Source organism: Ascaphus truei, chromosome 13, assembly GCF_040206685.1.
Source record: "Ascaphus truei isolate aAscTru1 chromosome 13, aAscTru1.hap1, whole genome shotgun sequence".
NCBI lineage: Eukaryota > Metazoa > Chordata > Amphibia > Anura > Ascaphidae > Ascaphus > Ascaphus truei.
In genome coordinates, this window is record NC_134495.1 from 7,698,802 (window position 1) to 7,724,754 (window position 25,953).

The 25,953-nt window shown below is 43.6% G+C and overlaps 1 protein-coding gene across 2 annotated transcripts in view; it reads left to right on the top strand.

Annotated features, from left to right (window-relative positions):
• The window catches only part of HIP1R (huntingtin interacting protein 1 related), a 59,953-nt gene that overhangs the window by 2,795 nt on the left and 31,205 nt on the right, over positions 1-25,953 (top strand). The window contains exons 1-13 of one of the 2 annotated variants that reach the window (XM_075568284.1): positions 4,428-4,496; positions 13,099-13,162; positions 14,597-14,739; positions 15,329-15,385; positions 16,476-16,556; positions 16,653-16,729; positions 16,891-16,952; positions 19,867-20,007; positions 22,456-22,513; positions 22,595-22,670; positions 23,782-23,919; positions 25,304-25,365; positions 25,445-25,517. In XM_075568284.1, coding sequence (XP_075424399.1) covers positions 4,428-4,496; positions 13,099-13,162; positions 14,597-14,739; positions 15,329-15,385; positions 16,476-16,556; positions 16,653-16,729; positions 16,891-16,952; positions 19,867-20,007; positions 22,456-22,513; positions 22,595-22,670; positions 23,782-23,919; positions 25,304-25,365; positions 25,445-25,517 — 1,101 coding nt within the window. Of the gene's footprint in view, positions 1-4,427; positions 4,497-13,098; positions 13,163-14,596; positions 14,740-15,328; positions 15,386-16,475; positions 16,557-16,652; positions 16,730-16,890; positions 16,953-19,866; positions 20,008-22,455; positions 22,514-22,594; positions 22,671-23,781; positions 23,920-25,303; positions 25,366-25,444; positions 25,518-25,953 lie in introns of those variants that run through there. The other variant, XM_075568283.1, reaches the window with a different exon arrangement.

The window sequence follows — 25,953 nt, forward strand, 5'->3', positions numbered from 1 at the left end:
TGGGGGTTGTCTGTGTGCCTTTGTATCACTTTGTCTGTCACGGTCTATACCTAATATAACACACTGTATACGATACCTATATACTGTATACATAATATATACCCTGTATATAGCACACTACAGTATTTACCTATTTACTCTGTAACTATGTACTGTATATATACACACCCCTATATACACTGTATATACCAAACTCTGTACTGATATACCCTGTCTACCTGTGTATATACAAATGAATAAAGAAATGCAGGAACACTGTAAACAAATACTTCACAGCCGGTTCTCCGTAACAGAAAGGAATCCAATAGTCCCAAATATAGCGATGGAGGAAAGGAGTGATACAGGCACACGGACGTGAATAATATAGAAATATAATGTGCCAAATGGAGCTCTCGTTCATTTGGCACATTACATTTCTATATTATTCAAGTCTGTGTACATACAGCACCACACTAATGTATATATCTTTATCAAGACACCCCGTGTATACCACACTATATACACTGTTTATACCCTCTGTAGCTGTATATACTCAGCCTATACCTATATACCCTGTCAGTGATACTCTGACACACACTCTGAGGCTGGGGCCATGGTGCCTTCACCCGTGCGGAGGCGTGCGCCGTGACGTCACCGGCTTGAAGTGGGTGCCTTTATTGGCCATGGTAAGCGCACCGTCCATGGGCGTGCCTGTGACGTCACGGAGCTGGTTCGCCCTCGTTGGGCGAACCCCTCACGTGACCGGCCTGTCGCACCAAGAAATCACTTTGAACTGATTTCTTGTGCAATATGCGCCCCCTCCCGCTTACGAACTCGCTCGCCCGCATGCCACATGGACGTGAACACTGGCTTACGTCTGTTCGCTCGGCGTGCAGTACCATGGCCCCAGCCTGACACACACACACTGACACACACCTGGAACAGCTGCAACACTCAGTCCTTGCTACTCCACAACCTTTGGCTCATAAAAATTCTGTCTGGCTCCGAACTTCCTGTGCACCCCTGATCTTATCTTTTCATCTGTGCACCCCTGATCTTATCTTCATCTGTGCACCCCTGATCTTATCTTTTCATTAGTGACTGTTTTATTGGACGGTAGAATCGGTTTTCATTGTATTATTCTAATTAACATGTCTTATCTGTTTTATTTTATGTGAGTGAGCCATTGTGTCCTAATCAAACTGGTTCAGTGACCAGCATTTGTTCATTCAGTAAGTGAGCAGCGCTAAATGTTTCCTCACTTGGTGCAGAATAATCTAAGCGTATCTTCCATTATCTGAAAAATATGTAGATATTTAATGCAGAATATATTTCAAACTGCCCCTTAATTTACTGGATTACACCTGTCAAGTCGTAAAAAAAATGATTTGAAGAAATGTATGTGTGGATGTTCACAAGGCGAGTACTGGTTAAAGTGACAATTTACCTAAATCCCGCCACAACTCGTGGGACCCCCAAACCTGCCACGGCTAGTGGGGCCTGGAACAGGTCACTGGCCCCTCTGGTATCGATTTAATGCGAAATAATTGTCTGGCAGAATTGTGATCTTAGAATAAAATCCATGAATACACGAGATTAATAGTCACTGACCATGTTTTGTAATGCTAACATTAATAGGCTGAAATTGGACATCTCTAGGAGACCTGGAAATTGGTACAAGGTGCAATTGCAAAAATGTTCTTGCATAATACACCTAATTGTGATGCAGCAGAATTGGTGTATGAATTAGTAAGAAGTTTGGTGAGAATCCGAGAAAAGATAAAAAGGTCTTTTAATTTACTTAATTTCTACCATTTTAACCCTCTTCTATGCTTTTTACACTTTTAGTATGCCACTTCACAGATCTTATACAATTTATTTTTGTATCACTTATAAAATGTACACCTATACGTACCATTAAAAAAAAAAAAAAGTGCCTGAGGGCTCAGCAACGTGCTTCTAGCTCCCTTGGTGTTGCAATGCACTGTACACTAGCAGGTCTAAATACAAATACATCATTTGCAAAAGGTAGCATTAGATTGTAAGCTCTTCGGAGCAGGAACTTATTTTCCTATACGTTACTTTTGTCTGAAGCACTTATTCCCATGATCTGTTATTTGTATTATTTGTTATTTATATGATTATCACGTTTATTACTGCTGTGAAGCGCTATATAAATAGACATACATTATCGATTTTGGAAAATGCAGATTATCTTTAAGTCTGTAGAGGAGCGGTTAGGTTCACAGAACACTTATTGGAATGCTTACAAAGCATATTTGCTGCTTTTGGTCTGGTAAGCAGCCACATTTTCAGAACCAAGGTAGCTTTATAAATATTGTACTGTAATATTAATCGATAAAAGGTCTTAATGTATTGCTAGATGCAATAATAAAATTAAAATAACATGTTGTTCTGACTCATCAGCGCCAGTGTGTATTAACATTAAGGCTGAGTCCATGGTCAGCGCTTAGGCACTGACCCGTGCTGAGGCGCGCTGACGCTTGTCAGTGAGCCCCTGCAGCCGCAATGAGAGCGGCTTTAGCAGGGGCTCCCGCTCGCTTCCGCAGGTGTGCGGAGGGAGGCGTAGCACTTAATTTTTTTTTTGTTTCGGTGCTCACGGGAGCGCAGGGCCAGTTATGTGAGCGGTTCGCCCAATGAGGGCGAACCAGCTCCGTGACATCACTGGCCCGCCCCCTTACACGCTCCCGGACGGCGCGCGCACTAAGGCCAGGGAAAGCACCCGCTTTCCCTCAGCCTCAGCGCGCCTCCGCACGGCTGGAGTCACCATGGACTCAGCCTAAGACAATGTCCCTTATTCTTATCAGTTTATAGAATAGGGGGCAATGTTTAAACCTTGAGATTCAAACCTTCATGCTGCCCTCATACAATGTCTTGATAATGGTAGAATTGACAAGCATCATTATCCTGGAATGGAGGAATGCCCGAGGTCCTCCAGCTATGCTGGGATATTTATGGCTCTAAGTGTAAATGTTCTTTGTGTCCAGACAGGTTGTGGTAAGGGATTCTTTGGCATGCTAATTATAGTGTGACCACAGCTTGCAAAGGCATACGTGAATGTTTTGGGATCTGTTCTTATTTTAGCTAAGAGCGGGGCGTGGATGTTTTTGGACAAGGCTGTGACGGTGAGGGGGCACCCAGGCCAGTAATAAAGGTATTGGGCCCGGCTGGGTGCGCCTGAGCCATATGGGAGAATTGTGATTGTCAGCTCTTCAACCCAATCATGGCATGTAACTGCATTTGTAATAAAGGTGTATGCGTATTTTTACTGTTCCAGGAGTGCCAACCAGCGGAGATGTGCAGGGCGTGAGTTTCAGGGGTGATTTTACGGTAAAATGTTGTCGGGGTGTTTTTGGTTGGAAGGGGGACAGTGTTGCGTGTTACCCCGAAACATGTACTCAGGAATCCCCCCAGATTCCTGAGGACATGAGAAACACAGACCACCGGATAAAATCCTCCCTAGAAAGTAGTTTGCAGCTCACCGCCAAATCTCCCTGCTTCAGCACAGACCAGGACAGTAAGAACGGGCAGGGAACTGCATTACATTACAGGTCCCGGTATATGCCCAGAACCCAGTGTGGTGTTCAGTACATCTCTCACCAAGTATAAGGTGAAGTTATAGGTGTTCTAAGTTAGTGTAGAGTGTCAGTTCTGCGACCCAGTGATAGCTGTAATACTGTAATTGTATTAAAAACAGTCTGTGTGTCTCCCACCAGGGATACGGTGGCGAGATTCATATCATGTTTTAAATGTATAGGTTATTGGAACAGTGTTTCCCTGTAAACCACGCAAAGTAAAAAAAGGTTTTAAAAAAGCAGCAGCTTGCAGCACAGCGCATAGCGTTTAGCTAACTTCGGCTAGGAAGGTCCTGGATCGCTGAGTTTTGCTGTGAGTGCTGCTGGAGTAAATCATTAAAAAGGTTATGCTGCAATTTTTATGAAGGTATCGTAACTAGTAAGTGTATTTTTGGTTGTAATTGTAAATCAAGCTGTGCATGTTCATTCTGTAAATAAATTACAATTTATTTTATCTCTTGCTTTGCTCAAAGGATCCAGGTAATTAAGGTGTTAAAAGCATTGGTCTCCGGTGACAAAGGCACCTCTGTACTTGTCTGTACGTGAAGAGTTTCCACCGCGCAGCAATGCATTGCTGCCTGTCTTGCAGTGAATGAGTTAAAGATGCATATGATTAGGACCTTAGTTGTATGTCAGGCGTGGCTAACTCCAGTCCTCAAAAGGCCACCAACAGGTCAGCTTTTAAGGATATCTCTGCTTCAGCACAGATGTCAGTGATTTTGACTGAGCAACGGACTGCACCACCCGTGCTGAAGCAGGGATGTCCTGAAAACCTGACCTGTTGATGGCTTTTGAGGACTGTAGTTGGCCAGCCCTGTTGCATGTATTTGGGAAATCCCGTTTGTGATGATGATGTGCTGTAGAATAATGCTGATTATCCATTCACTGACAATACCGTATGTCCCTTGTAGAGAGAAGCAGGTAATGCGTTATTTACAAGTGTCAAGGTTGTCATATTCATTATGTGTTATAATTCATACCATATTAATTAGGGGTGTATTCTCGATCTTTCTTCTCATTGGTTGGTAGACTATACAGTATGTTACCATATCTGTAGCCTTCCTTTGCCTCTAATATTCTCCGCACTGTTTTTACCTTTTAAGAGGAGCACAATTGTGCAGTAATGCTGAGCTATTGTGAATACAGATGGACTTGTCCATTTTCTAAAATGTATTGTATATTGTATGTCTTTATATAGCGCCAAAAGTGTACTCCACGCTTCACAAAGAATACAGTACAGGGAATTAAAATACATTAAGCGCAGCCAAATCAGACAATAGGAAAGGAAATCCCTGCCCCTAAGAGGTTTGAGGGGAAACTTAGAGACAGCAGGTGAGGGAATAAGTGCTGTATATGGCGGTGCTTGGCCGCAATGGGTGGTAGGAGTGACTGAGTGTGGGACAGTAACCATGAGTGCAGCTGTTAGGATGCTCTATTTGTGGGGCGAGTTTTAGGCTTAGTCAGTATTAAAATGAGAGGGTTAACACCATTTACAGGGGAAGAGATGGCAGAGATGCATGAGCGAGATCAGGTGTGTATGTCTTAGTTCAGGCTTAGTGGAGATCCCCAGCAGCAGGAAGGAGTAGATACAGGGTGTGAATAGAGGATTTGTATGGGTGTTTGTTATTGAGGGGTAAAGAAGTTGTTGGGAGAGAGGTGTATAAATAATGGTGCAGTGGGGAGTGGGGAAGTTGTAGAGAACAGAAACAAAGGAGTGAGGAAACAGTAAACAGAAAAAGCAAAAGGGAGGGCATAGTGAGATGCAGGAGGAGAGACTTCCCAGGTATTGGAGGATAGGAGGAGTACAAAGAATCACAGCTTTTAGAAAGTCACGTTCTCACAGCTGCAGAGTTGTTGTTGTTGTTGTTGTTGTTGTTGTGCAGAGTCCAGATCTTCTTCTAATCTTCACCTCCAATTTCATCTCCAAAATTAACTCCGGACACTTTCAATTTTACACTTTAAAATGTTTCACAGCCAAGAGAGCCTGCCTTATATAGTTAAACACATTCACTTGACTAACAATTAAGGGAGGGGTCTGCCTTATACCTTCAGCTCATACCAGTAAGATGTTAATTTGATTAAAGTTCTTTCAATTGATAGATGAAAATCAGATCACAGTCATACCTGTTTGAAGAAATTTAATCCGAAATATTAGTCCAGATATTCAGAATGCATCCATGATTAAAGATTAATCTCCAAAATTAACTCCAGACACTTTCAATGTTACACGTTTAAATGTCATTTCAATATTTTAATAATGCTGCAGAAAGAGGCACAAATGACAGAAAGGTGAATGAATATAGCCCGTTTGCTTTTGTTGGTTAGGAATTTACTGTTCATGTTGAAGGTTAAACCGTTATTGCCTCCAGTGAATGCAGAATGCGTTATCTGATTGGAGAGCTCAGGCAGGTACATAGTGACACGCTGCCCTTGCAATGACTTTAGTGCTTGTTGGTGAATACATATGCATTCATAGCCCTTAAAATTATACTTTCCTATCGCTCAATAATAGTTTGCCCTCATTGGGCGAACCGCTCACATGACCGGCCTGTCGCACCAAGGAATCGGTTTGAACATATTTCTTGTGCAACGCGTGCCCCTTGCCGCATGGACGCTTACACTGCCTGAAGGCAGTTTGTTTGCTCAGCGCACGGTCTGCGGCACCATGTCCGAGGCCTAAGACATATGTCCATCATGTAGTGTTGGACCGGGTCCTACATTTTTTTTTTAAACCGGGTAACGGGTACCCGGAGGATTTGGCACCTTGTACCCGGCTACCCGATTTTTCACTTACCTGGGGGTGGTGGAAACCGACCTGGGGTGGAGGAAGCCCGCGGCGACATCTGAACAGGTGAGCAGAGGTGCGGGGGCGGCATCAGCAGTCAGTGTGGAGCCCGCGCGGGAGCTGCAGGACGCCATACTGCACTGTGAGCTGGGACAGCCGGCTGCCCAATAGGAAAGCTTCTTCTCCTGCTCCGGTCACATGGTCCCAGCTCACAGTGCAGTATGGAGTCCTGCAGCTCCCGCGCGGGCCCCACACTGACGCTGATGCTGCCCCACCGCCCCCCACACCTCTGCTTACCTGTTCAGATGTCGCCGCGGGCTTCCAGCAGGTAAGTAAGAGATACTTTCCAACTACCCTGACATTACCCGGATACCTGGCGCCGGGTCCACTTTCCAGCTGCCGGGTCCGGGTAGCTGAAAAGCCGCCGGGTACCGGGTTGTACATCACTACCGGTACCCGGTACATCACTACCATCATGTTCAACCTATGCTAAAATTAGACAACAGAAATGTATCATGCCATTATAAGAAGCTGATGTGTATGATCTCGTAGCAAAGCAAGATACAAATAAGTAAAACTTACTTTAAAGGAGCAATGCACTTTTTTTTTTAATTGTATTTTTTTTATACCATAGATGCGTGGCAGGGGGGCTCCGTGGCAGGGGGGCTCCGTGGCAGGGGGGCTCCGGAGCAGGACCGCGTTAAACTCCGCTCCGGAGACGCCCTGCTTCCCGAGATTCTTACCAGGTACGCTGCTGTTGGTTACTTCCTTGTACTTGCTTCCCCCCTGCATCTCATGGGCCAACAGGAAGCCTGCCTCAGATGTCGTGGCTTCCTATTGGCCTGTAACAGGGACGATTTAAACCCCATATTGTTTCCCCTGCGGCTCCTTCCCTGGTAAGTGTCTCGGCAATCACGGGGTCCCCGGAGCTGAAATGAGTATGGTTCCGTTTCGGAGATCCCTCCAGCTTCTCATCCATGTAAAAAAAATAAGCTGTACCTTTTTTTTTTAATGGGGATTTAATCTTTATAAGGAAGTTTAATTGCACTGATAAGTTGTTTAAACATGTTTGTTGAGCAGCTGCGTGGGACCGAGTCGTTAATAGAATCGGACTGTGTTGAGGAAATGGGGAAACAGATCCATACTTGCTTTGCATATTTACAGCTTGGCACCACTGAGGAAAATGGCCCATAGTCTGAAAAGACCGACTCCAGTACAATTCATACTGTCCATCAGAACTAAATTTGGTCGACAAAAGCATTGGGAAACTTTCCTAAAACGTAGTTGCACTGGATTAGTATGTGATTTAGGGCTCTAGATCTTTTAATATGCCTAGTTTCTCCAATGTATTGCTCATTAAGCAAAAAGTCAAACTTGCAAAAACCCCCAGTAACCTCTGTGTGGGGGAGTCGGAGGCGAGTCATTAAATAAATATTCTCATCCTCATGTCCACATTCCTGTTTGCAGACTTATGATTGCACCTCTGTGCTGGTCACGACACTAACTGCATTGTTTCAATGTCGGCTATGAATTCAACGAATATAGCAGCAATAGTAATGTGTACAGCGCATTTATAAAATAAATGATGTAAAACTTGCATGAGGTGATTTTGCGCACGTCTAACTCTGTACATTATTTAAAAATGGATTGTTTGTTAACAAAATGTTAAATACATTTTGGGTATGCACAGGTTAATTATGCAGTCTTACTGGCGTCTGCTCTTTCTGTTACTTGTTTGCTATGCATTTACTAAACTGTATAATAAACAGTGGCTTTTTTTGTAGGGAAAAATGTGGTGAATCCCTACGCAAATGAAAAATGGATTTTTATCCAAAATATAGCTAGCTTTAAGAAGGGAAGTGTGGTGGATAAAACTCGCTCCTGCAAATCCGTAATATAGCACAATTTCTAATCGTTTAATAATTATGTGGAGTACTGTATCTTGTTGATTATCTAGAAAATGTGCTGGAATAGAGATATACTGTTAGATATTTTTTTTTTTCCCTACAAAAATAGTCTTGATGATCATGCTGTGTGTTATTTTTGAAACCATATTTCATTTAGTTTTTTTTTTACCTTTCAGCATGTTGTTGTTCTCTGATACAACCACACAACTCTTGGGTAGTTCACCTTATTCCAAACAATGCAAAAACGAGTATTTATTATAAAGTAACAATTGTATTATTTTTTTTTTTTTTTCTATTTTCTTTTCCAAGGGAAGCAGTAGTTTTTGAAGATCTCAATGAATGGTTACGTTCCTCGATCCTTTGTAAAAATCGAACGTTGACCCGGTGTTCCATTAATTAATTAATTGGCCATTAAACTTCCTGATCTCCATCGGAATAAACTGTAGCTTGCATTATTAGGCCTATATGTTCCATTAGTGTCAATTGGAAGCCCCCCAGTAACACTGTTCTATCGGAGGCTGCTGGGAACGTACTAGTGATCCAAGAAATATTCTGTTGCTAATGCAAACTTTTATCTTTCATACTTTTAAGATTTCTCTGTGTTTTAAAGCTCAACAACTGTCTTGCATGTCAAAGTATCCATTCACGTTCAGCATTCCGGTTAAACCGTAGCAAAGACCTCCCTCATTTTGGAAATAAATGTGGTATTCTGCTACGTACAACACTGTAGTACTGTATCCCGACGTTGGCCGAGTTTGGAGCCTTAAAACGGGCACTTTGAAAGGAAGCCCTGTAAACGTACACTACTGCTAAGCTTTGTTCTCCTCGTACTTTGTGCTTTCTATATTTGGTTCCCGTGTTGCACTGTTGACACAACCGCTGCTAATTTTTCTTGCACACACACCAGAGGCATTGTGCATTTTCCCTTCCTAAATCAGGTGTTCTTTACTAGAGTAGAAATACCTCTTCAATTCCCTTCCCATCAGCTACCTCTGTCCAATTTCAAGTCTATTTTGAAAAACGCCTCTTCCCTGAAGCATTTCACTAGTTTCAGATGCATAGATTACACCTCGTTTCCTTTCCTTCTCTGCTGCACAATGATGGATCTAAAACATTTGTTTTTTCCTGTCCCGTCATAGCTGGTGTTCTTAACCATAAAGCAGAAACCTAAATCCAAAGAACGTTAGTCTAACAAGGTTTTACTATTGCCATGAACGTAAAGAAAATGTACGGTTTGCCACGAAAATCTGTTATTTTTCATCCAAGGGGAAAAAAAAAAAAAAAACCCCAATCAAGTAAGAATGGAAGAAATATGTACAGATGTAGTAAGACTTATTGTCTTCCTGCACCGTGGACAAAAAAGCGCAAGTCTGCCACAGACGTGATGCGCGGGGTCCATGCTTGTGGGACACCCCACGGCGCTAATCTTCCCGGGGCCTCGACCACGGCAATGTAAATGGTGAAGTCTGCTACATCTGTACGAAGTTGGTCCTTTTCTGTGGGGTAACCAAGATGAGTGTTTTGAGATGCATATGTTTAAGGCTGGTACATTTTTTCTGCGTCCATGTAGTTTACAATTTTGATCAAGAGTTTTATTGAGCACTTCTTTAATGCTTTTGTGCTACACATGCCTCAATCTTTTAATAAACGGCATTATGAAAAGATAGTCGGTCTAAAGAGGCTTTAGTGTTATTATCTGGCCATACGTTCCCTAATACCTGGGGGCACCAAGTAACTTTAATGCGCACAGCAGTTTCGCAGTCCATGTACCATGTTGTTGTGCATCCACCATGAAATATGTTTGGTTAAATGTGAAACGGGCGTCTGCTTTTCTGTGAGATCCGTCTCACGACACGTGATGTAGTTGCAGCAGTTGTAAATACTTTCCCTGGCACATGGAGGTTGGTGTGTGTGTATGTGTATATATAACTTTTCTATGATTCGCCTGTGGAAATTAATCTCTGGATAATAAACTGACTGTGTTTTTATGGTCTAGTCACAGTGCACCCACTATCTCTCCTGTTTTTTTGGTATCTATATAGATTATCTATCCAATTTAGTAATAACGCAATTTCAAAGAAGTGCCTTGACACCCCCCCCCCCCCTGGAAATAAATACTGATGATTCTCATACTCCTACCATGTATATATTCACAATTGAGGCACTGAGAACAATTATCAGACTGCATCTATGTCTGTAATTCATCTGGTTTGCTCATGTTTTTCCTTCTGACCCTCCAGTATCTGGTTCTCTGAATGTAAATGAGTTGATGGTACAAAAGCTGTCTGTGTAGAATGGGGTCAATCAAGCTGTATTTGAACAGATTCTCTGCTTGATGATTAAGAGATCGAGGCGGCAAAGCTGTTTAATTCCTAGATGAGGGGGGGAGGGGGGACATAGTGTCTTTAATTGAGGACCACATAATGAGGCTACTGGACCAGCCATGAAGCTTCATCTCTGTATACAGTATGTAAATGTTCTTGAGTGTAAAATAAAAGACCTTTGAGCGTTTCTCCCTTGCTGGAACGTTTAGCTCACTGGGTGGTGTAGTTTTAGAATGTAGGGCTCTCTTGAATTACTTGAAATGCAAGAATGTAAATCGTTCAGTTATTACGATGCTACTATTCCCACAACCAATGTTGTACTTAAGAATACAAGCTGTTGTGTAACACACAGGTGTGGCAGAGCCTGACATTAACCTGGCCACATTCCTCTCGTCTGCCGGTTCAATGCAGAAATTAATTCTGGTATTTATTAATAAATAAATGCTACGTAATAAAAATAAAGCACGGGGGAGGCTGGATTGTAATACAATATGAAAATAGAAAAACTATAAAGAACCACAGAGCAGGTGATGCACGAGTAACTACGTTCACTTTAGTACAACATGTCCCATGTGGCTAATTGCTACCAGCACACTTTTGGACCTGTATGTACAGATTTATCAAATGAAACCGAGCGTGGAAATGGCTAAGTGATGCAGTTAGTGAAACTCTGAGCAAAATATGTGATCCTAACTACTGAAATGAAGCATAAAGACCATAGGGATGTTGCAGGGTGTAACGCCACAGTTAAGCATGAGTTAACAAACAACGTTATTTCTCTCCTCTCTTCCCCAGCTTTAAACGCCTATTTCAGGGTCTGGAACGGGTAACGATAAGATGTGCTTAATGTCACGTTATTGCAAGACCATGCCACGTTTATGCTACAATGACGTGACCATAACCCAATGCCAATGTGATGTAGAAAACCGTGGTTTTTGTATATAATTGGCTTTGAGGATACGTGTTAACCTCAGGGAAAATAATGTCTGTTTCTGATATAGGTAATGTCTCGTTATGAGCCCGGATTTTCCAGAGCTTTGTGGATCTTTGCACTTGGTGTGCAGGTCTATTACTTTCTAATACACCATTTATCTCTCTATTAAAGGAACAGTTCGACATAGTGGGTCATACACTAAAACGAAATAACGTACTAGTGTAATTGATTACCGTAGAAAGATCCAATCACCCTTTAGGTAATTGTTTTGCTTGCATATACATTTGTCACAATATATAAATATCTTTTAATGTCGGGAACACTGGATTTAAGCCCCAAATACTTCTGTTTATCTGCTTGACTAATAATGGCATCATCAATACTTTGCAAACAAAACACCAGACAACTTACTCGAGCAAACAGTCTGATCACCAAAAGACATTAGGTATAGCATTTATTTAACATGGCCATTTTATAATAAAAAAAATAAAGATTATACTCCTCTGTCTGGGCTTTACTGGAGGGGGAGAGGAGGGAAACCCCCGTTGCTGACCTAAAGTCATTCAAAGCGGCGAATCTGCTGTGGCAGAATCTCCGTCTGCGGTGAAACGGCCGTGGCCAAATGTCCCATTCCGTTGCCATCTCAGTCCTCAGAGCTACCAACAGGTCAGGTTTTCAGGATATCCCTGCTTCAGAACAGGTGGCTCAGGCAATGACTGCACCACCTGTTCTGAAGCATGGAAATCCTGAAAACCTGACCTTTTAGTAGCCCTTGAGGACTGAAGTTGGCCACCACTGTATTAAACTTATAGTACAGCTGCCCATAGTTCCCCGTGGTCCTAAGTGGCACTGCACCTTTAAAGAACACACAAGACTGTAATGTGTCGGAACGCCTGGCACTTTGTGTACGCCACATTACCTATTGACATTTGCTATTTATATCCATGCTTTGTTATTTGGAAGGTGTGCTAACCTGCCTCCTTGTTTGCTTTTGCTGCTTGCTTACAAATGACACATCAGATTTGCTAATCTGTGACATCTGCATTTCAAAGTAACCACATGTCGCTCGCCCTTCAATTCCCCTCTTATATCCATAGGATTAAAGCCCGCACCTGCACACCTGTGCCAGGTGTAATGGTCCTTACCATTAGTAATGAAGCATTTGGTTTTTCACTTTTATTGCAAATCTATGAATCAAGGCTTTGGGTTCTGGGAGCTTCCTGTAAAATCTTAGTACATTGATGCTTAATTTATGTGTCCTCTTATAGTCTATGCATTTACCGGTGTGTGTACATGTAGTGAAGGAGTAACATTAAAATGGATATCGGATAGAGAAGAAGCACAAAGTTGGTGCATCTGGATTATTCCTGGAGAAATGTAGATTCATGGTATATTATAACTATCAATGGATCAGCAAGAGGAGCTGAAATCGTAAAGCACCCTGAACTCTCCAAACATCACAAGTCTCTTCGCGTGTGCACGCCGCGTGTGCACGCCGCGAGCAGTTGTATGAAGCAAACTGGGTAAATCTAAAGAAATGTAAACATGCTTATCATTTATTTATTTTTCACAGGCCGTCAGCATCAGCAAAGCTATCAATGCACAGGAAGCTCCGGTGAAAGAAAAACACGTCCGCAGTATCCTTTTTAAACAATGCTCCATCCGTACTCTGTGCTCAGCAGGAGGGGATGACAAGTCCTTGTATGAGCCCTTTCCTAAATGTATCTGCACTGATAACTAACCGAATAAATGCAGCTATTGCAGGCAAAGCGCTTCTCTCTGCCAGCGATGATACTGTATCAGAGTAGCGGGGCTTAATTCCAGTCCTCAAGACCCCAAACCTCCCCCCCCCACCCCCCCACCACCACCAGGTCAGGTTTTAAGAATATCCCTACTTCAGCAGAGGTGGCTCACGGTCCAGTAGACTGAAAAACAAGTTAATTCCATTAGGGCTCTTTCTCTCTCATTGACTTGTACACAGGGGGACCGGATTCTTTCTTATTATTGATTTGCATATTGTATCCAGTCCATCCGAGTAGGATGTTATAGAGAGCTATGAATTATTGCAACTTCATTTCCAAACCTATACTTCAATGTCATTAAAGAAAAAAGACAGAGAGAAAATCATATGGAAAAGGATTCCAAATTGGGACCAAGAACATTTATGCGGATCAGGCTTCCCTGAAATTGTACACAGTGCAACTACTTTTGAATCGCTCTAAAACAGATGGCTGTATGTAAGAAAACTATACTGTGCTGCCAACGCATGATGGTAAAAGGTTGGATCGGTGACCTATATCGTGTAATGTTCCCTGTTACATATCTCTGTAGGTGGTTTATTGCGGAACCTTTTTGTTGCTGACGTATATTAACACGGATCAGTCACGATGCATCTTTTAAGCATAGTAGGGTTGTGTCTTGCTTCTGGTATGACTCATTTGGAGTGTATGTACCACAAAAATGTAAGCCATCTTCCCTCTTTTTTGACGGACCTCAATTAGGGCTCTCGTAGTGTAACACTGTGTCCTGTTTCCAGAAATACCCTCCACCCGCCATTCCCTCGTTCCAGAGAAAATGTATTATTTAAGAGCTTTTGCACTCAGGATGGATTCCGGGTAGCTTCCTGTCTGAAATCGGAATCACTGACCTCATGCGTTGGTTGCCTTGATAGGTTTGTTTTTGCTTCCATTGTAAGCTCCTGAAAATCCCAGCAAATTAGAAGTTAACTTCTCCCGAACCAGGAAGCTCCCAGTGGTACGAAGGCAGCGGCTCTGTACCAGGAGATCCCCTGGTTCATACAATATCTACCAACTATATTTCAAATCAATTAAATGCATAGCTATGTTGGATGCCTTTCCAAAGAGAGTAATGGTTTAATGATGTCATTGCTGATGTAATAACAGCAGATGGAGGCTCACAACTGCTGAACTGTGACATTATTTTGTATAACGTGATCTCAACCTGTTGTATCAGTCGCGGGTCATTATTTCTGATTTCTTCTGAACGGGCGCAGTGTTTTGTGTGTCAGGTTTTAGCTTAGTGTTTTATAGTTTTTCTTAACAACGTTAAAGGAATTATTTTGGGCACTCACCATGAAAAAGGAGCGTTTACGTTTTGGTCATACGCCATCGGCCTTCCTCTGCCCAGCAGCTCCATCCTGAGCTGGAAGTTCTGCCATGTCCTGCATAAGGTTCTTCGAGATGGGCATCCAAATGTAAGTGATTCCCTTCGTATGAAGACTAATGCAGACATTCACTGATCTCTGATACCAGGTATTGCACCAGGGTCCCATGTTAACTGCCATTGACTTGAATGGCAGATCTTGTGGGATCGCGCTGTGATGACATGCATCAGAACTTGGTGAATCTGCTCCTAATGGTTACAGACAATGTTTTTTTAGGCGTTTTTTGTGTCACCCAAAGGTTTCCCAGACTAACCTGCTCTGTTCCTCACAGGAACTGTATTTGGCATGACATTTAAAGTAACAGAAATATAGAAAATTACATTTGCATGTGATTATAGTGTTATTTTGACCCTGTAATGGTAAATACAAATGCAAACTTTAGTACTAGTTCTGTATTTAATTTCAGTTTCAAAGTAAGTTAAATATTAATAAACCATTGATAAGGTTACCTTAGCAACGGGATTTTTTAAGCCCTTTTGCACCTGGCAATAGTAGTTCCTTGTGAGAGAAATACTGCAATAGTGTAGTTACATAGTCATTAAAGGATGTGCCCAGCTGCTGGGATTTCTGTAATATTGACCATGGATCGTACTTCTCATTACTCTCTCTTGAATTCTAGGTTCTGCCAGATTGTCAAAGATACCGTAGTAATATCCGGGAGCTAGGCGAGATATGGGTGAGTATAAACCACGTGTGAGGAAGAGTGATTTGGTGGGGGGCGATCCTTTATAAAGCAGCAGTCCAAGCTGCTGTTCCCATCTCTCCCCTCTCCCTCCCTTTAATATGTGCATCATTCCAATCCACACTATAAGTAATTAGCTAAGTTGCCGTTTCGATCCGTTCTCCTGTGATCGATTGTCGAAGATTCCGCTAGGGGGGTTCACTAAATGGCTGCAGAGGAATAGTGACTCGGTAACTGTGACTTTGTAAATTGCTATAGAAACAAAAATGCTTGTTACATTATAATTAAAAAGGTAATTCAGAGTTGTTTTAAAAAAACGAACCAAACTGCTACAAGTATTTTCTCATAGTAAGGAACTGATTTTATTTAAAAAAAACACAAATGTAGGATATTACTTGGTCTGTAGCTTTAAGGGAGAACTTGCTTATAGGACCAAAGTGAACTAATTCCACTGACCTGTTTCTGGGGTCTTGTCTGGGTAATTTATTCATTAAAAAAAAAAACTGTAATCCAAATTTGACACCAATAAGTAATTGAAATGTATTTGTTAAAGGGAGACTTAGGAGGGGTGTGATTTCCTCTGCCTGCTCCCTGTGTGAGGTCACTGTGTGAGGTCACTGTGTGAGGTCACTGTGTGAGGTCACTGTGTGAGGTCACTGTGTGAGGTCACTGTGTGAGGTCACTGTGTGAGGTCACTGTGATCAGCGAGGGGGGGGGGGGAATAATGGGAAATAAAACACTTGAATGGCAAACACTTCCCCATTCTGAGGGCCCTAAGAAATTCAATGAGCCAACTGTGGGTTTACACCTTTAATTTAGCCTTGGAAACATTTAATAAAAATAGACCCTCGTCAAAGTTGCTAGAAAAAAATCAAATGTAATAAAAAAAAATACACTGCCATGTCAACATATTTTCTGTTCTGATAATGTTAGTCAACATATATAGAGCTGTTCTGCAGGGGAGAGTGGGCCGCGACGCTCTGCAGAACTCTGCGGGGTACAGATTAACGGCTGCAATTAAAAGCGCTATGTGAAAGGTATATATTTTTTCTGAACTACTGTATGTTTAAACTTTTTTTTCTAGGGACATTTACACGACCGATACGGGCAGCTCGTGATTATTTATGCGAAACTGTTGCTTAATAAGATAAGCTTTCACGTAAAGGTATGTTGTGTGTGGGTTTTTTTTTGTTTGTTTAAAGCGTTTTCCAAGCAAGACACTTAGAAACATCTGGCGTGTTATTTATTTCTTCTTTTGAAGCATCCTGTGTTTCCACCAAACCTTGAAGTGACCGATGACGTCCTGGAGAAAGCAGCTGGCACAGATGTCAATAACATGTATGTTGTTGTTGCCCTTCCAAGCTGATAGAACATATAATTAGCCTCATATTGGCGTATACGCTGTACACGCATTGCCGGCGCACTCTGCGTTTGGAAATTTCTGAATGCTGCGTTGGGCATTATTTGTATTAATCTGGGTAATTCCTGTATTTGTCTAGATTTCAGCTCACAGTGGAGATGTTTGATTATATGGATAGTGAACTCAAACTTGCTGAGGCTGGTAAGTGAAATATCCGTGCATTTCTTGCAACTGGTTGGTAAACAAATGAACCAGTTTGAGTCAGAGGTGTCGAGCGCCACTCTGCAGGCTGTCGCCCCACAATGCACTGCACAGCACTATGCAGTGTATTGTGGGATGCAACAGAAAGCGGAGAAATGATTGGCAGCTCTGCCTCTGGTGCAGCAACCTCCCTGTTCCTGAGCGTCCCCTTTTTATGTGGCAGGGTTTTTGATCCCTTTTGGAAAATTTGTATGGCTACTATTCAAGCTTCACGCACACAGGCCAAAGAGGCAGCCCTAATGCCATCAGAGTATGACGGCTTCCAGTTAGACAGCCCTCGTAACCATCTTTGATTTTGCTTTTATTTTACCTGCACATTTTTAAAAAAAATGTAGAGTGATGTAAAGACTGACGCGCAATATCAGTGTAGACTCAGTTATCACACCTTGATAAAGTCCCACAGGACGAAACGCGTTGGTGCGTGGGCTGTGTTTATGTCCCTGTGAGTTCATGGAATAAATACCCTCAGTTTTTAGTCTGGAGTTGTGCCCATTATTTTTTCCTTCATTCCTTTTTTGATCTTCTTGTCAGCAGTGCTCCTTTGCTCTTCTTGCCTAATACATGTAAAAAAAAGAAAGGTAATTTATCTGGAGATCCGGGCTGTACCTGCCGCTAGAAATAGCGCAGTTCAACTCCAGTGGATTCCGACTTTACGGGGGGAATGGGATTGCTGCTTTACATATTGTGAGAATAAACGCAGCAACTTTGCCCGACTCTCCGAGAGAACGCCCTGCAGCACGGGGAAATGCTCGTTAATCGACCACAATAAAGACCATTCGCGCGCAGTTTTCTTTTCATTTCAAGAATCCAGTTTCCAAATGGAACTTAGTGCAGAGCATCTAAAGCCCCGAGTAACCACAGACCACGTGCCACGTGGGAACACAGAATGTGACGGAAGAGAAGAGCCACGTTGCCCAACCTAATCTGCCCATCTTATCTGCTGTAAAACTTCAGACCCTATCTGACCCTTGGGGTTTTCTTTTGTGTTTAGGATTTAGCCTTGTGTCTATCCTAAGCATGTTTGAATCCCCCTACCACCTCTGCTGGGATGCTATTCCATGGATCCACCACCCTTTCCATGAAGAAGTCCTTCCTCACATTTCCCCCCCGAGGCTCCCAGCGTCAGAGAACAACCTCTTGTTCGAGCTCTTCTCTTTCTCTGCAATACGCCGCCCTCTTGTACTTTGTTGAAATCTTTTATATATTTGAAAGTAACTGTGCAACTAATGCTAGCTTAGCAGATGGATTATAGTAAACCTCCTGCCAATACAGGCTATTGGAATGATGCTTATTTTGTCGTGCTTTGCTTGTTATTAAGCGATCTGATGATTATCTAAATGCTTAGGCATTATTAAGCCATTGGCTGGCCCCTTTTGTTTACGTCAGGCTGGCACAAGCTCCTATTTCTCACCGCTAGAGGGAGTGTACAGGTGAGCTCAGCAGCCTTGTGACGTGTACAATTGTACTCCCCTTGGCTTATTATTGCAGTTACCAAGATATTTCTGGAGGAGGCAGTGTTCACCGGGTTGTATCGCGGAACAAGAAAGCTCCATCTCCAAAACTGTGTTGTTTTGAGGGTCCTTTAAATCAGCAGAATAGGCTGCATTGTGTTTTAAATATTTATACATTTAATTTGCAGGATTAAAGCAGAGGGTCTCCGGAGCTGAACTGTGTTAATGTTGGCTCTGGGGACCCCCTGCTTCCAGAGATACTTGTTTCCGCAAGGGTGTCGGTATCTGTAGCCAAAGAAACTGTGTGCCTAACATAATGGCGGCATTTAAATGTCCCACATTACACGGGCCAATAGGAAGCCGTGAGATCATCTGTTGCAGCTTCCTATTGGCCAATGTGACCGGGACATTTAAACTTCACAGGGATACGGCAGCACCTACAGAGGTATGTATCTCTGGAATCGGGGGGTCCCCGGCATTGACATTAAAGCAGTTCAGCTCTGGAGACCCCCTGCTTCAATCCTGTAATTAAAAATTAAACAAATCTGTGTTAAAAGCCGTATCAGATTTGTTTTTTTTTGCAATAGAATTGTTCTGCAGATACAAGAGCATTTAAAATCACCAGCACCATTCATAACTTGGGCTATACTGTTACTGCATTCATGGTGGTTTATGGCCTGAAAGCGGTGAAACGTAAGGCTGCGTCCATGCTACCGCTGACCGCTCTTGGCGCGGTCAGCACAATCTATTTTCATTTGTCCGGCCATGCTTACGTGGCGCGTGCTCGTGAGCGTGCACGTACACTCACGGGCGCTTGCCGAGACACATTAAATTGACTTTGAGGCGCTTTGAGGGGTTACATGACCTCCTCAGCCAATCGGCGACAGTCCGTGTTTTGGCCACGCCCCCGCTCACGCTTACAGGAAATTTGCAGAACGCTCATGCTTGTAGAGTTGGTGACGTCACAATTCTCAAGCATGAGCGCGGTCTGCGGCACGGGGGACGCAGCCTTAAGCAGCGCCGCTCCCTTTTTTTAATTCTTTCTTACTGAATGAGAACTTTATGTGCTCCAGTGACTCCCTGCTTCCTGAGACACTTACTGGTGAAGTTACCAGGTATAGAAACAAAATGGCCACCAAACCGCAGGCCAATAGGAAGTCAGTTGCAGCTTCCTATTGGACGGCAGTTTAAATCTCCCCCTCCTATCCCTCCTATCCCCTCAAAGTTACTACGTTATGTTGTTAATTCTACTGGTATGTATTTTGAGAACCAGGGGGGTCCCTGGAGCTGAAATCAAGGAGGGGGGGGGGGGAGCAGTTACTTTTAGCATCCTGCCGTTTGCATTGTAAGCAATATGCACAGAACAATGCATTTTGTTAAACAATGAAGCTTTTCTTTTTCAGTAACCAGGCAGCTGAACACTTCCATAGCCGTGTCTCAGATGTCTGCAGGGCAGTGCAAACTCGCTCCTCTTATTCAGGTGATTCAAGACTGCAGCCATCTTTATCACTACACAGTCAAGCTGATGTTTAAACTCCATTCATGTAAGTCTCCATTAGCAGCTATTCCCATATTCTTGCTAATAGTTTTCTGTGTTTCGTTGGCAACACACATTTGCTTTTTCAATATTGCGAATAGAACAATTATTGTTGGAAGTATTGTCCGTACATCATTAAACTTGCTTGCAATCTGCTTATTTGAAGCAAAGTAAGGTGCAAAAGTACCAGCTGTATGGGAGACGACTGGTTAGTTTGGTGACCATGCAAAGCTGAAAGCAGATGAACCGGCGCCTTAAAGAAATAAAGTTCTGACCAAATATAGTCCAATCTAGACGGCTGGGATGAATTCCAGGGAAGTGTCCTCAAAGTAATCTCAAACAAACAAACATGTAAGACAACAACATGAACGAGAAAAAGAAAAGATCATAGTGCAACAAATAACAAATCACTGATATAAAGTAAGCTATAATAGACAGCAATTTAATAAAAGAATTAAATATTATAAAACAACAAACATATGTAAGTTGGGCAAAAACCACTATTTAAAGTGATGGCATCCAAAGGGGCTAAAATTGAAACCCTACTTACAGCAAAGCCAATAATTATAAACCTGTAGCTCAAAACCACTGAACGCTCCGGTGCCTGGAGGGAAGATGATACCGCTCGATCGCCTGTGAATCCTGCACAGTTAGGAAGCCCAGACGCTGAGGCTCCACGCCGCCAGCCACCACACCTGTCTTCAACGCTGATGAGCTCTAGGATAGGAAGCCGCCCAGGCTCAGTGCCGCCGAAGGACTCCCAGGGATAGTCACGCAGACCAGAAGGTCTCGCGATATACGCTGACGTCACCACTGGTAGCCAGGATGTGGGAAGGGCACACGCAGCTGCTAGGGGCTCAGACAGCCAAAGCCACGGGCAAAAGAGGAACGGGCTATCAGGGGGGAAGCCAAAGTGTCTCTGCCAGAGAAAAAAGTCCACCCTACGCGTTTCGTGACGTCAGTAACAAACAATATTGTTTGAAGGTGGAGGGGTCCAGTGTCATGGAGCGCCCGAGTACCATAGTGATGAGTTTAGACGTTGCTCTTTGCTTGGTGGAAAAAAAGTTTTCTTATTTGAGGGATCATATGGTCGAACTTCCTGGTGCCACCGGTAAGTCTGGCTGCGGAGTTCTGGATCGTATGGCGAGTAGAAAAATGGCGGTAGGTCGGCATTCCTATGTAGAGTTATTACTGTCTAGTCGAGGAAAAAACAGGGTGACTCTGAGGGGGATGAGGTCTGTTTTGTCAGGAGATGTGCAATCATCTTTATCATTCTCAGAGCATTGACTGAAGATTTAGCTGTGGAGTTGGCTTGGGATGTGAGGGTGGCTTGGGATGTGAGGGTGGCTTGGGCTGTGAGGGTGGCTTGGGCTGTGAGGGTGGCTTGGGCTGTGAGGGTGGCTTGGGCTGTGAGGGTGGCTTGGGCTGTGAGGGTGGCTTGGGCTGTGAGGGTGGCTTGGGCTGTGAGGGTGGCTTGGGCTGTGAGGGTGGCTTGGGCTGTGAGGGTGGCTTGGGCTGTGAGGGTGGCTTGGGCTGTGAGGGTGGCTTGGTCATTCAGGATGACTCCTACTTTTTTTTTATTTTTATTTTTTTGTAATGAACCTATCGAAGGGCTGTGTTCCTGAGCTTTTGACACTTGTTTATTGGTAGAGTGGTCCTTTGCTTATAGAATCATTGTTTCAGTCTTATCAGGGTAAGGTTGAAGGTAGGTTAGAAGTCATCCATTATTGGATGATATCGAGTAAGCGAATTGGCTTGTTCCTTATGGTTAATGTATATGAGTGTCATCAGCATAAATATGGAGTCTGTCCTCTTGCTCTAATGAGGTCTGCCAAAGGTTTAATGCAGATGTTGAACAGGAGGTGGGAAGCGATGAGCCTTGTGGTACACCACATGTAACTGTGGTATATGTTCCATATGGGTGGATTGCGTCTAGTCTTTCTAGAATGAGATGGTCCAGTCAAGTACAGTGTCGCCAAGACCAGCCACTTCCTTCATTCTAGTGACGATCATGTTATGATTAAGAGTGTCACATGCTGCCAACAGGTCGAGGTATGAGGGCCACGTCTTGTCCTTTATCATATAGGTGTAGTATATCATCCCATATAGTGAGGGCCGATTCAGTGGCATGTTTCAAGCTGGGATTGGAGTTGGTAAGTAACGGCAAGTAAAGACATGATTCTTAATGCCAGCTCTGATGACTAACAAATCTGGTAACTAATTGACGAATTGGCTCTGTTAAATGTAGTTCCTTATGTGGTGGTTGGTAGTAATGCAAAAAGCCATTTTGTGAAATTTCTGCTCCCCCCCCCCCCCCACTTTTTTTTAGATATCCCACCTTTGCCAACCCTCAGTGTGCAAGCTAATAGGGAGGCAACCTAATAAGGCAGATTTACGGAGCTTGTATTAAAACTCTGGAGCACCAAAAATGAAATCTAATTCTCTTTAACTCCAGGTCTACCTGCTGATACCTTACAGGGGCACAGAGACAGATTCCACGAGCAGTTTCACAGGTAAGCGCGGGTTATTTGGAGGATTATAATTTTACCACGTGACGTGTATGTATTTTATCCACTTTCTCTGATGCTCTGCAGTCTGAAAACCTTCTTCAAACGAGCTTCTGACATGCTGTATTTCAAGCGACTTATTCAGATTCCCCGGCTGCCTGACGTAAGTATTCGCTAATAGTTATGTGTAACTTTTAAACTTGCAGTGGTCACTTAGGGAGCTAGAGTTCAGTTAGTGCAGCGCAGAACACTGGCGGCATTGGAGAAGTTGATTTTTACATTAGTTATGAATAATATCACCTGCGGAGACGTACTTGTGAATAATGCAAATGTTTTCTTAACATTCCGTTTAAATGAATTTATTGATGGGGGATTTCAGTGGGCGTGGAACAGGTTTACCGCGTTGTTTATAACTGTCCCCCGGCCAACATTTCTCTCCCCTACCATTACCTTTATCAAGACCCAATAAGTAGAAAACAATATGGTAGCTGCCCTTCCTCACCCCGGTGCCAGTGGGTGCAAGTGAGACCGGTGGTCACCGCCAACGTCAGCGAAACCTTGTACAAACTGCACGCTCCTCTGCACGCTCTCTATGTCCAAGCAGTTCCTTTAATGACATCAAAACCAGTGGCTGATTTTCCATTAGGCCCAGGACTAGGGCGGCCAAAATGTCCGCCCCCATATGCATTTGCCGCGCTGTCGGACCTAATGGGAATGCATTTAGCGGTGTCGCTACCGCCTTCCATCTCCTTTTGGAATCCCAGCGTCAAATGACACCGCGGACATCCCAACGTGACGTCACACAGCGTCTCGTTGCCATGGCGAAGTGACACCATGATGTCGCATTAACATGGAAACGCGACACACCGCCACGTTGATAACGTCCGCCACGTCATTTGACGCTGGGATTCCAAAGGAAATGGCGGGGAGGCGGCGACACAGCGAAGTGCCTCGTGGCGGCGGATTTTCAAATCCACCGCTGATCAAAACATAAAAAGTACAAAACGAGAAGGCCGCGTTATGTACCCTCCATATTCAATGACAATGTTTCCGGACATAAGAGACCGTCGCTTTCTTATTAAGACCCAGTGGGGGACTGAGACAGTGACCGGTTTATAAATGGTTTGGATTACCTTTTCTCTATTGAATACAGCCTCATTAATGTGCATCCAAGTGAATCCTTTGGTTGTGCGTAGTGTTGGCATACATTACTTGGGAATACCGATGTTCTTGTTAACCGTTCATTTATTTTACTTTTCGATTCATATTGACAGAATCCACCCAACTTTTTGCGAGCCTCGGCCTTGGCGGAGCATGTCAAACCAGTGGTGGTCATACCCAACGAGACCCCGGAAGAGGAAGAGCCAGAGGCGCTGGTGGAGATCAGCGCAGCCCAACCCGTGGAAGAGCAGGTGACTTAAACCTGGAGTTTTTGTGTTTTGAACTTAACCGATTCATCTAAAGATTGTTCTCAGGTGTGGCTGCATGGTGTATGATCATGACACACGAGGTGGTTAAAATGCACTGAATCGTGTGTATGAGCGCTCAGTGTAGTAATGATAAACACTTAAGATCACGTTCATGTGTCTCAGACCGGTCCCCAAATCTGCCTAGTACATATGCCTGACATACAGTATCACAGGTTTGGCCAACTTCAGTCCTCAAGGGCCACCAACTTGCCAGGTCTTACGGATATCCCTGCTTCAGCACAAGTGTCTCAGTCAATGACTGAGCAACTGACTGAGCTACTTGTGCTGAAGCAGGAATAACCTGGCCTGTGGGTGGCCCTTGAGGACTGGAGTTGGCCACCCCTGCAGTATCAGAATAGTGTGTCTATACACACCTTGTTTTTGTTATGAGAGCTCCCCTTGCCCTTTCCAGCGCCGTCTTTCATTATAAAATCCAATGCTCCTTTAAGGTGCTTTTGAAATATGAAGTGTCCGGGAGGTTAACGTTGAGCTCTCGTTACCATGGTGACCGCCGAGGCCAAAGATTGGGGATATCGGGATTTATAACAAAAATATATATGTATATATCATTTGTATTAAAAGAGGGGGAGGTGCTCACTGCAAAAACACTAACATTATATGCGTAAAGCTTCTGGGGGAATCACTACTTTAAGGGTTACATCTCCCAATGATTACGGCGCCAGGAAATTGTAGATATTCCCCCACTGAAGTATGGGTGTAAATCTTGTTGTGTGCCTGTACTTTGCTTTATCCCGTGTAATGCTGCAGAGGGGATGTGTACTTATGGCGATTTAATGATGAATCCCAGGTTTTCAGACTATTGTCCTTGGGACGTCCTGAGCAATGTGCGCTCGGAGTAATTAACTATGGGCAAGAATGTGTGGGACGGCCAAGGTAAAGGTGGCGTTCTGCCTACGATGTGTTTTGACTCTGACCCTCCCCCTCCAGGTATGAAGCAGGGGGTCTCTGCAGCAGGACCGCGTTGATTTCAGCTCCGGGGACCCCTTGCTTCCTGAGATACTTCCGAAGGTGCTGCCAGCAGCATCCCCCGCCTGGGTGATCAATGTGGAGGTTTAAATCTCCTGTGTCACGGGAGACGATAGGAAGTCGCAACATCATCCGTCGCAGCTTCCTACTGTGACGCGGAAACTTTAAACGTACGCCTGCTTCAGGAACCGGACGCACATTCAGAGGGAAGTATCTCGGGGCGTAGGGGTCCCCCTAGCTGAAATTAATGAGGTTCAGCTGTGTAGACCCCCTGCTTCATACCTAAAATTACAAAAACCTTGCCTGTTTAAATGTCCCTTTTTTCCCCCCCCTCCCCCAGGTTGTGGAAGACATTTTTCATCAAACCTTTGGTCCTCCAAATGGCCTTGTGAAAGATGACAGGTACAAATGATTTATTTGTTCACTAAAAACGCAAAAAGCTGTTGACTGAGCATGTCTGATAAGTACATTTTATGTGTAGGGATCTTCAAATTGAAAATCTGAAGAAAGAAATTGAATTACTCCGGGAAGAGCTGCAAAAAATCAAGTTGGAGGTGAGATCTTAACCTGAAACTCATTGGATTTGAAGACCTTGGAGGCTTCATCGCAAGCTTATTAGGAAGACCTGTTTACCTTGCTAGGCAGACTGGAGGTTGGGATTCTCTGACCACCAATTAGAACTGAAGGTTGGGATTCTCTGACCACCAATTAGAACTGGAGGTTGGGATTCTCTGACCACCAATTAGAACTGGAGGTTGGGATTCTCTGACCACCAATTAGAACTGGAGGTTGGGATTCTCTGACCACCAATTAGAACTGAAGGTTGGGATTCTCTGACCACCAATTAGAACTGAAGGTTGGGATTCTCTGACCACCAATTAGAACTGAAGGTTGGGATTCTCTGACCACCAATAACATTTGAACTGTTCTCCAGCCACAGACCTCTCAGGAAGCTCCCTTTAAAGATGGATATTCATAAATTGATTAATC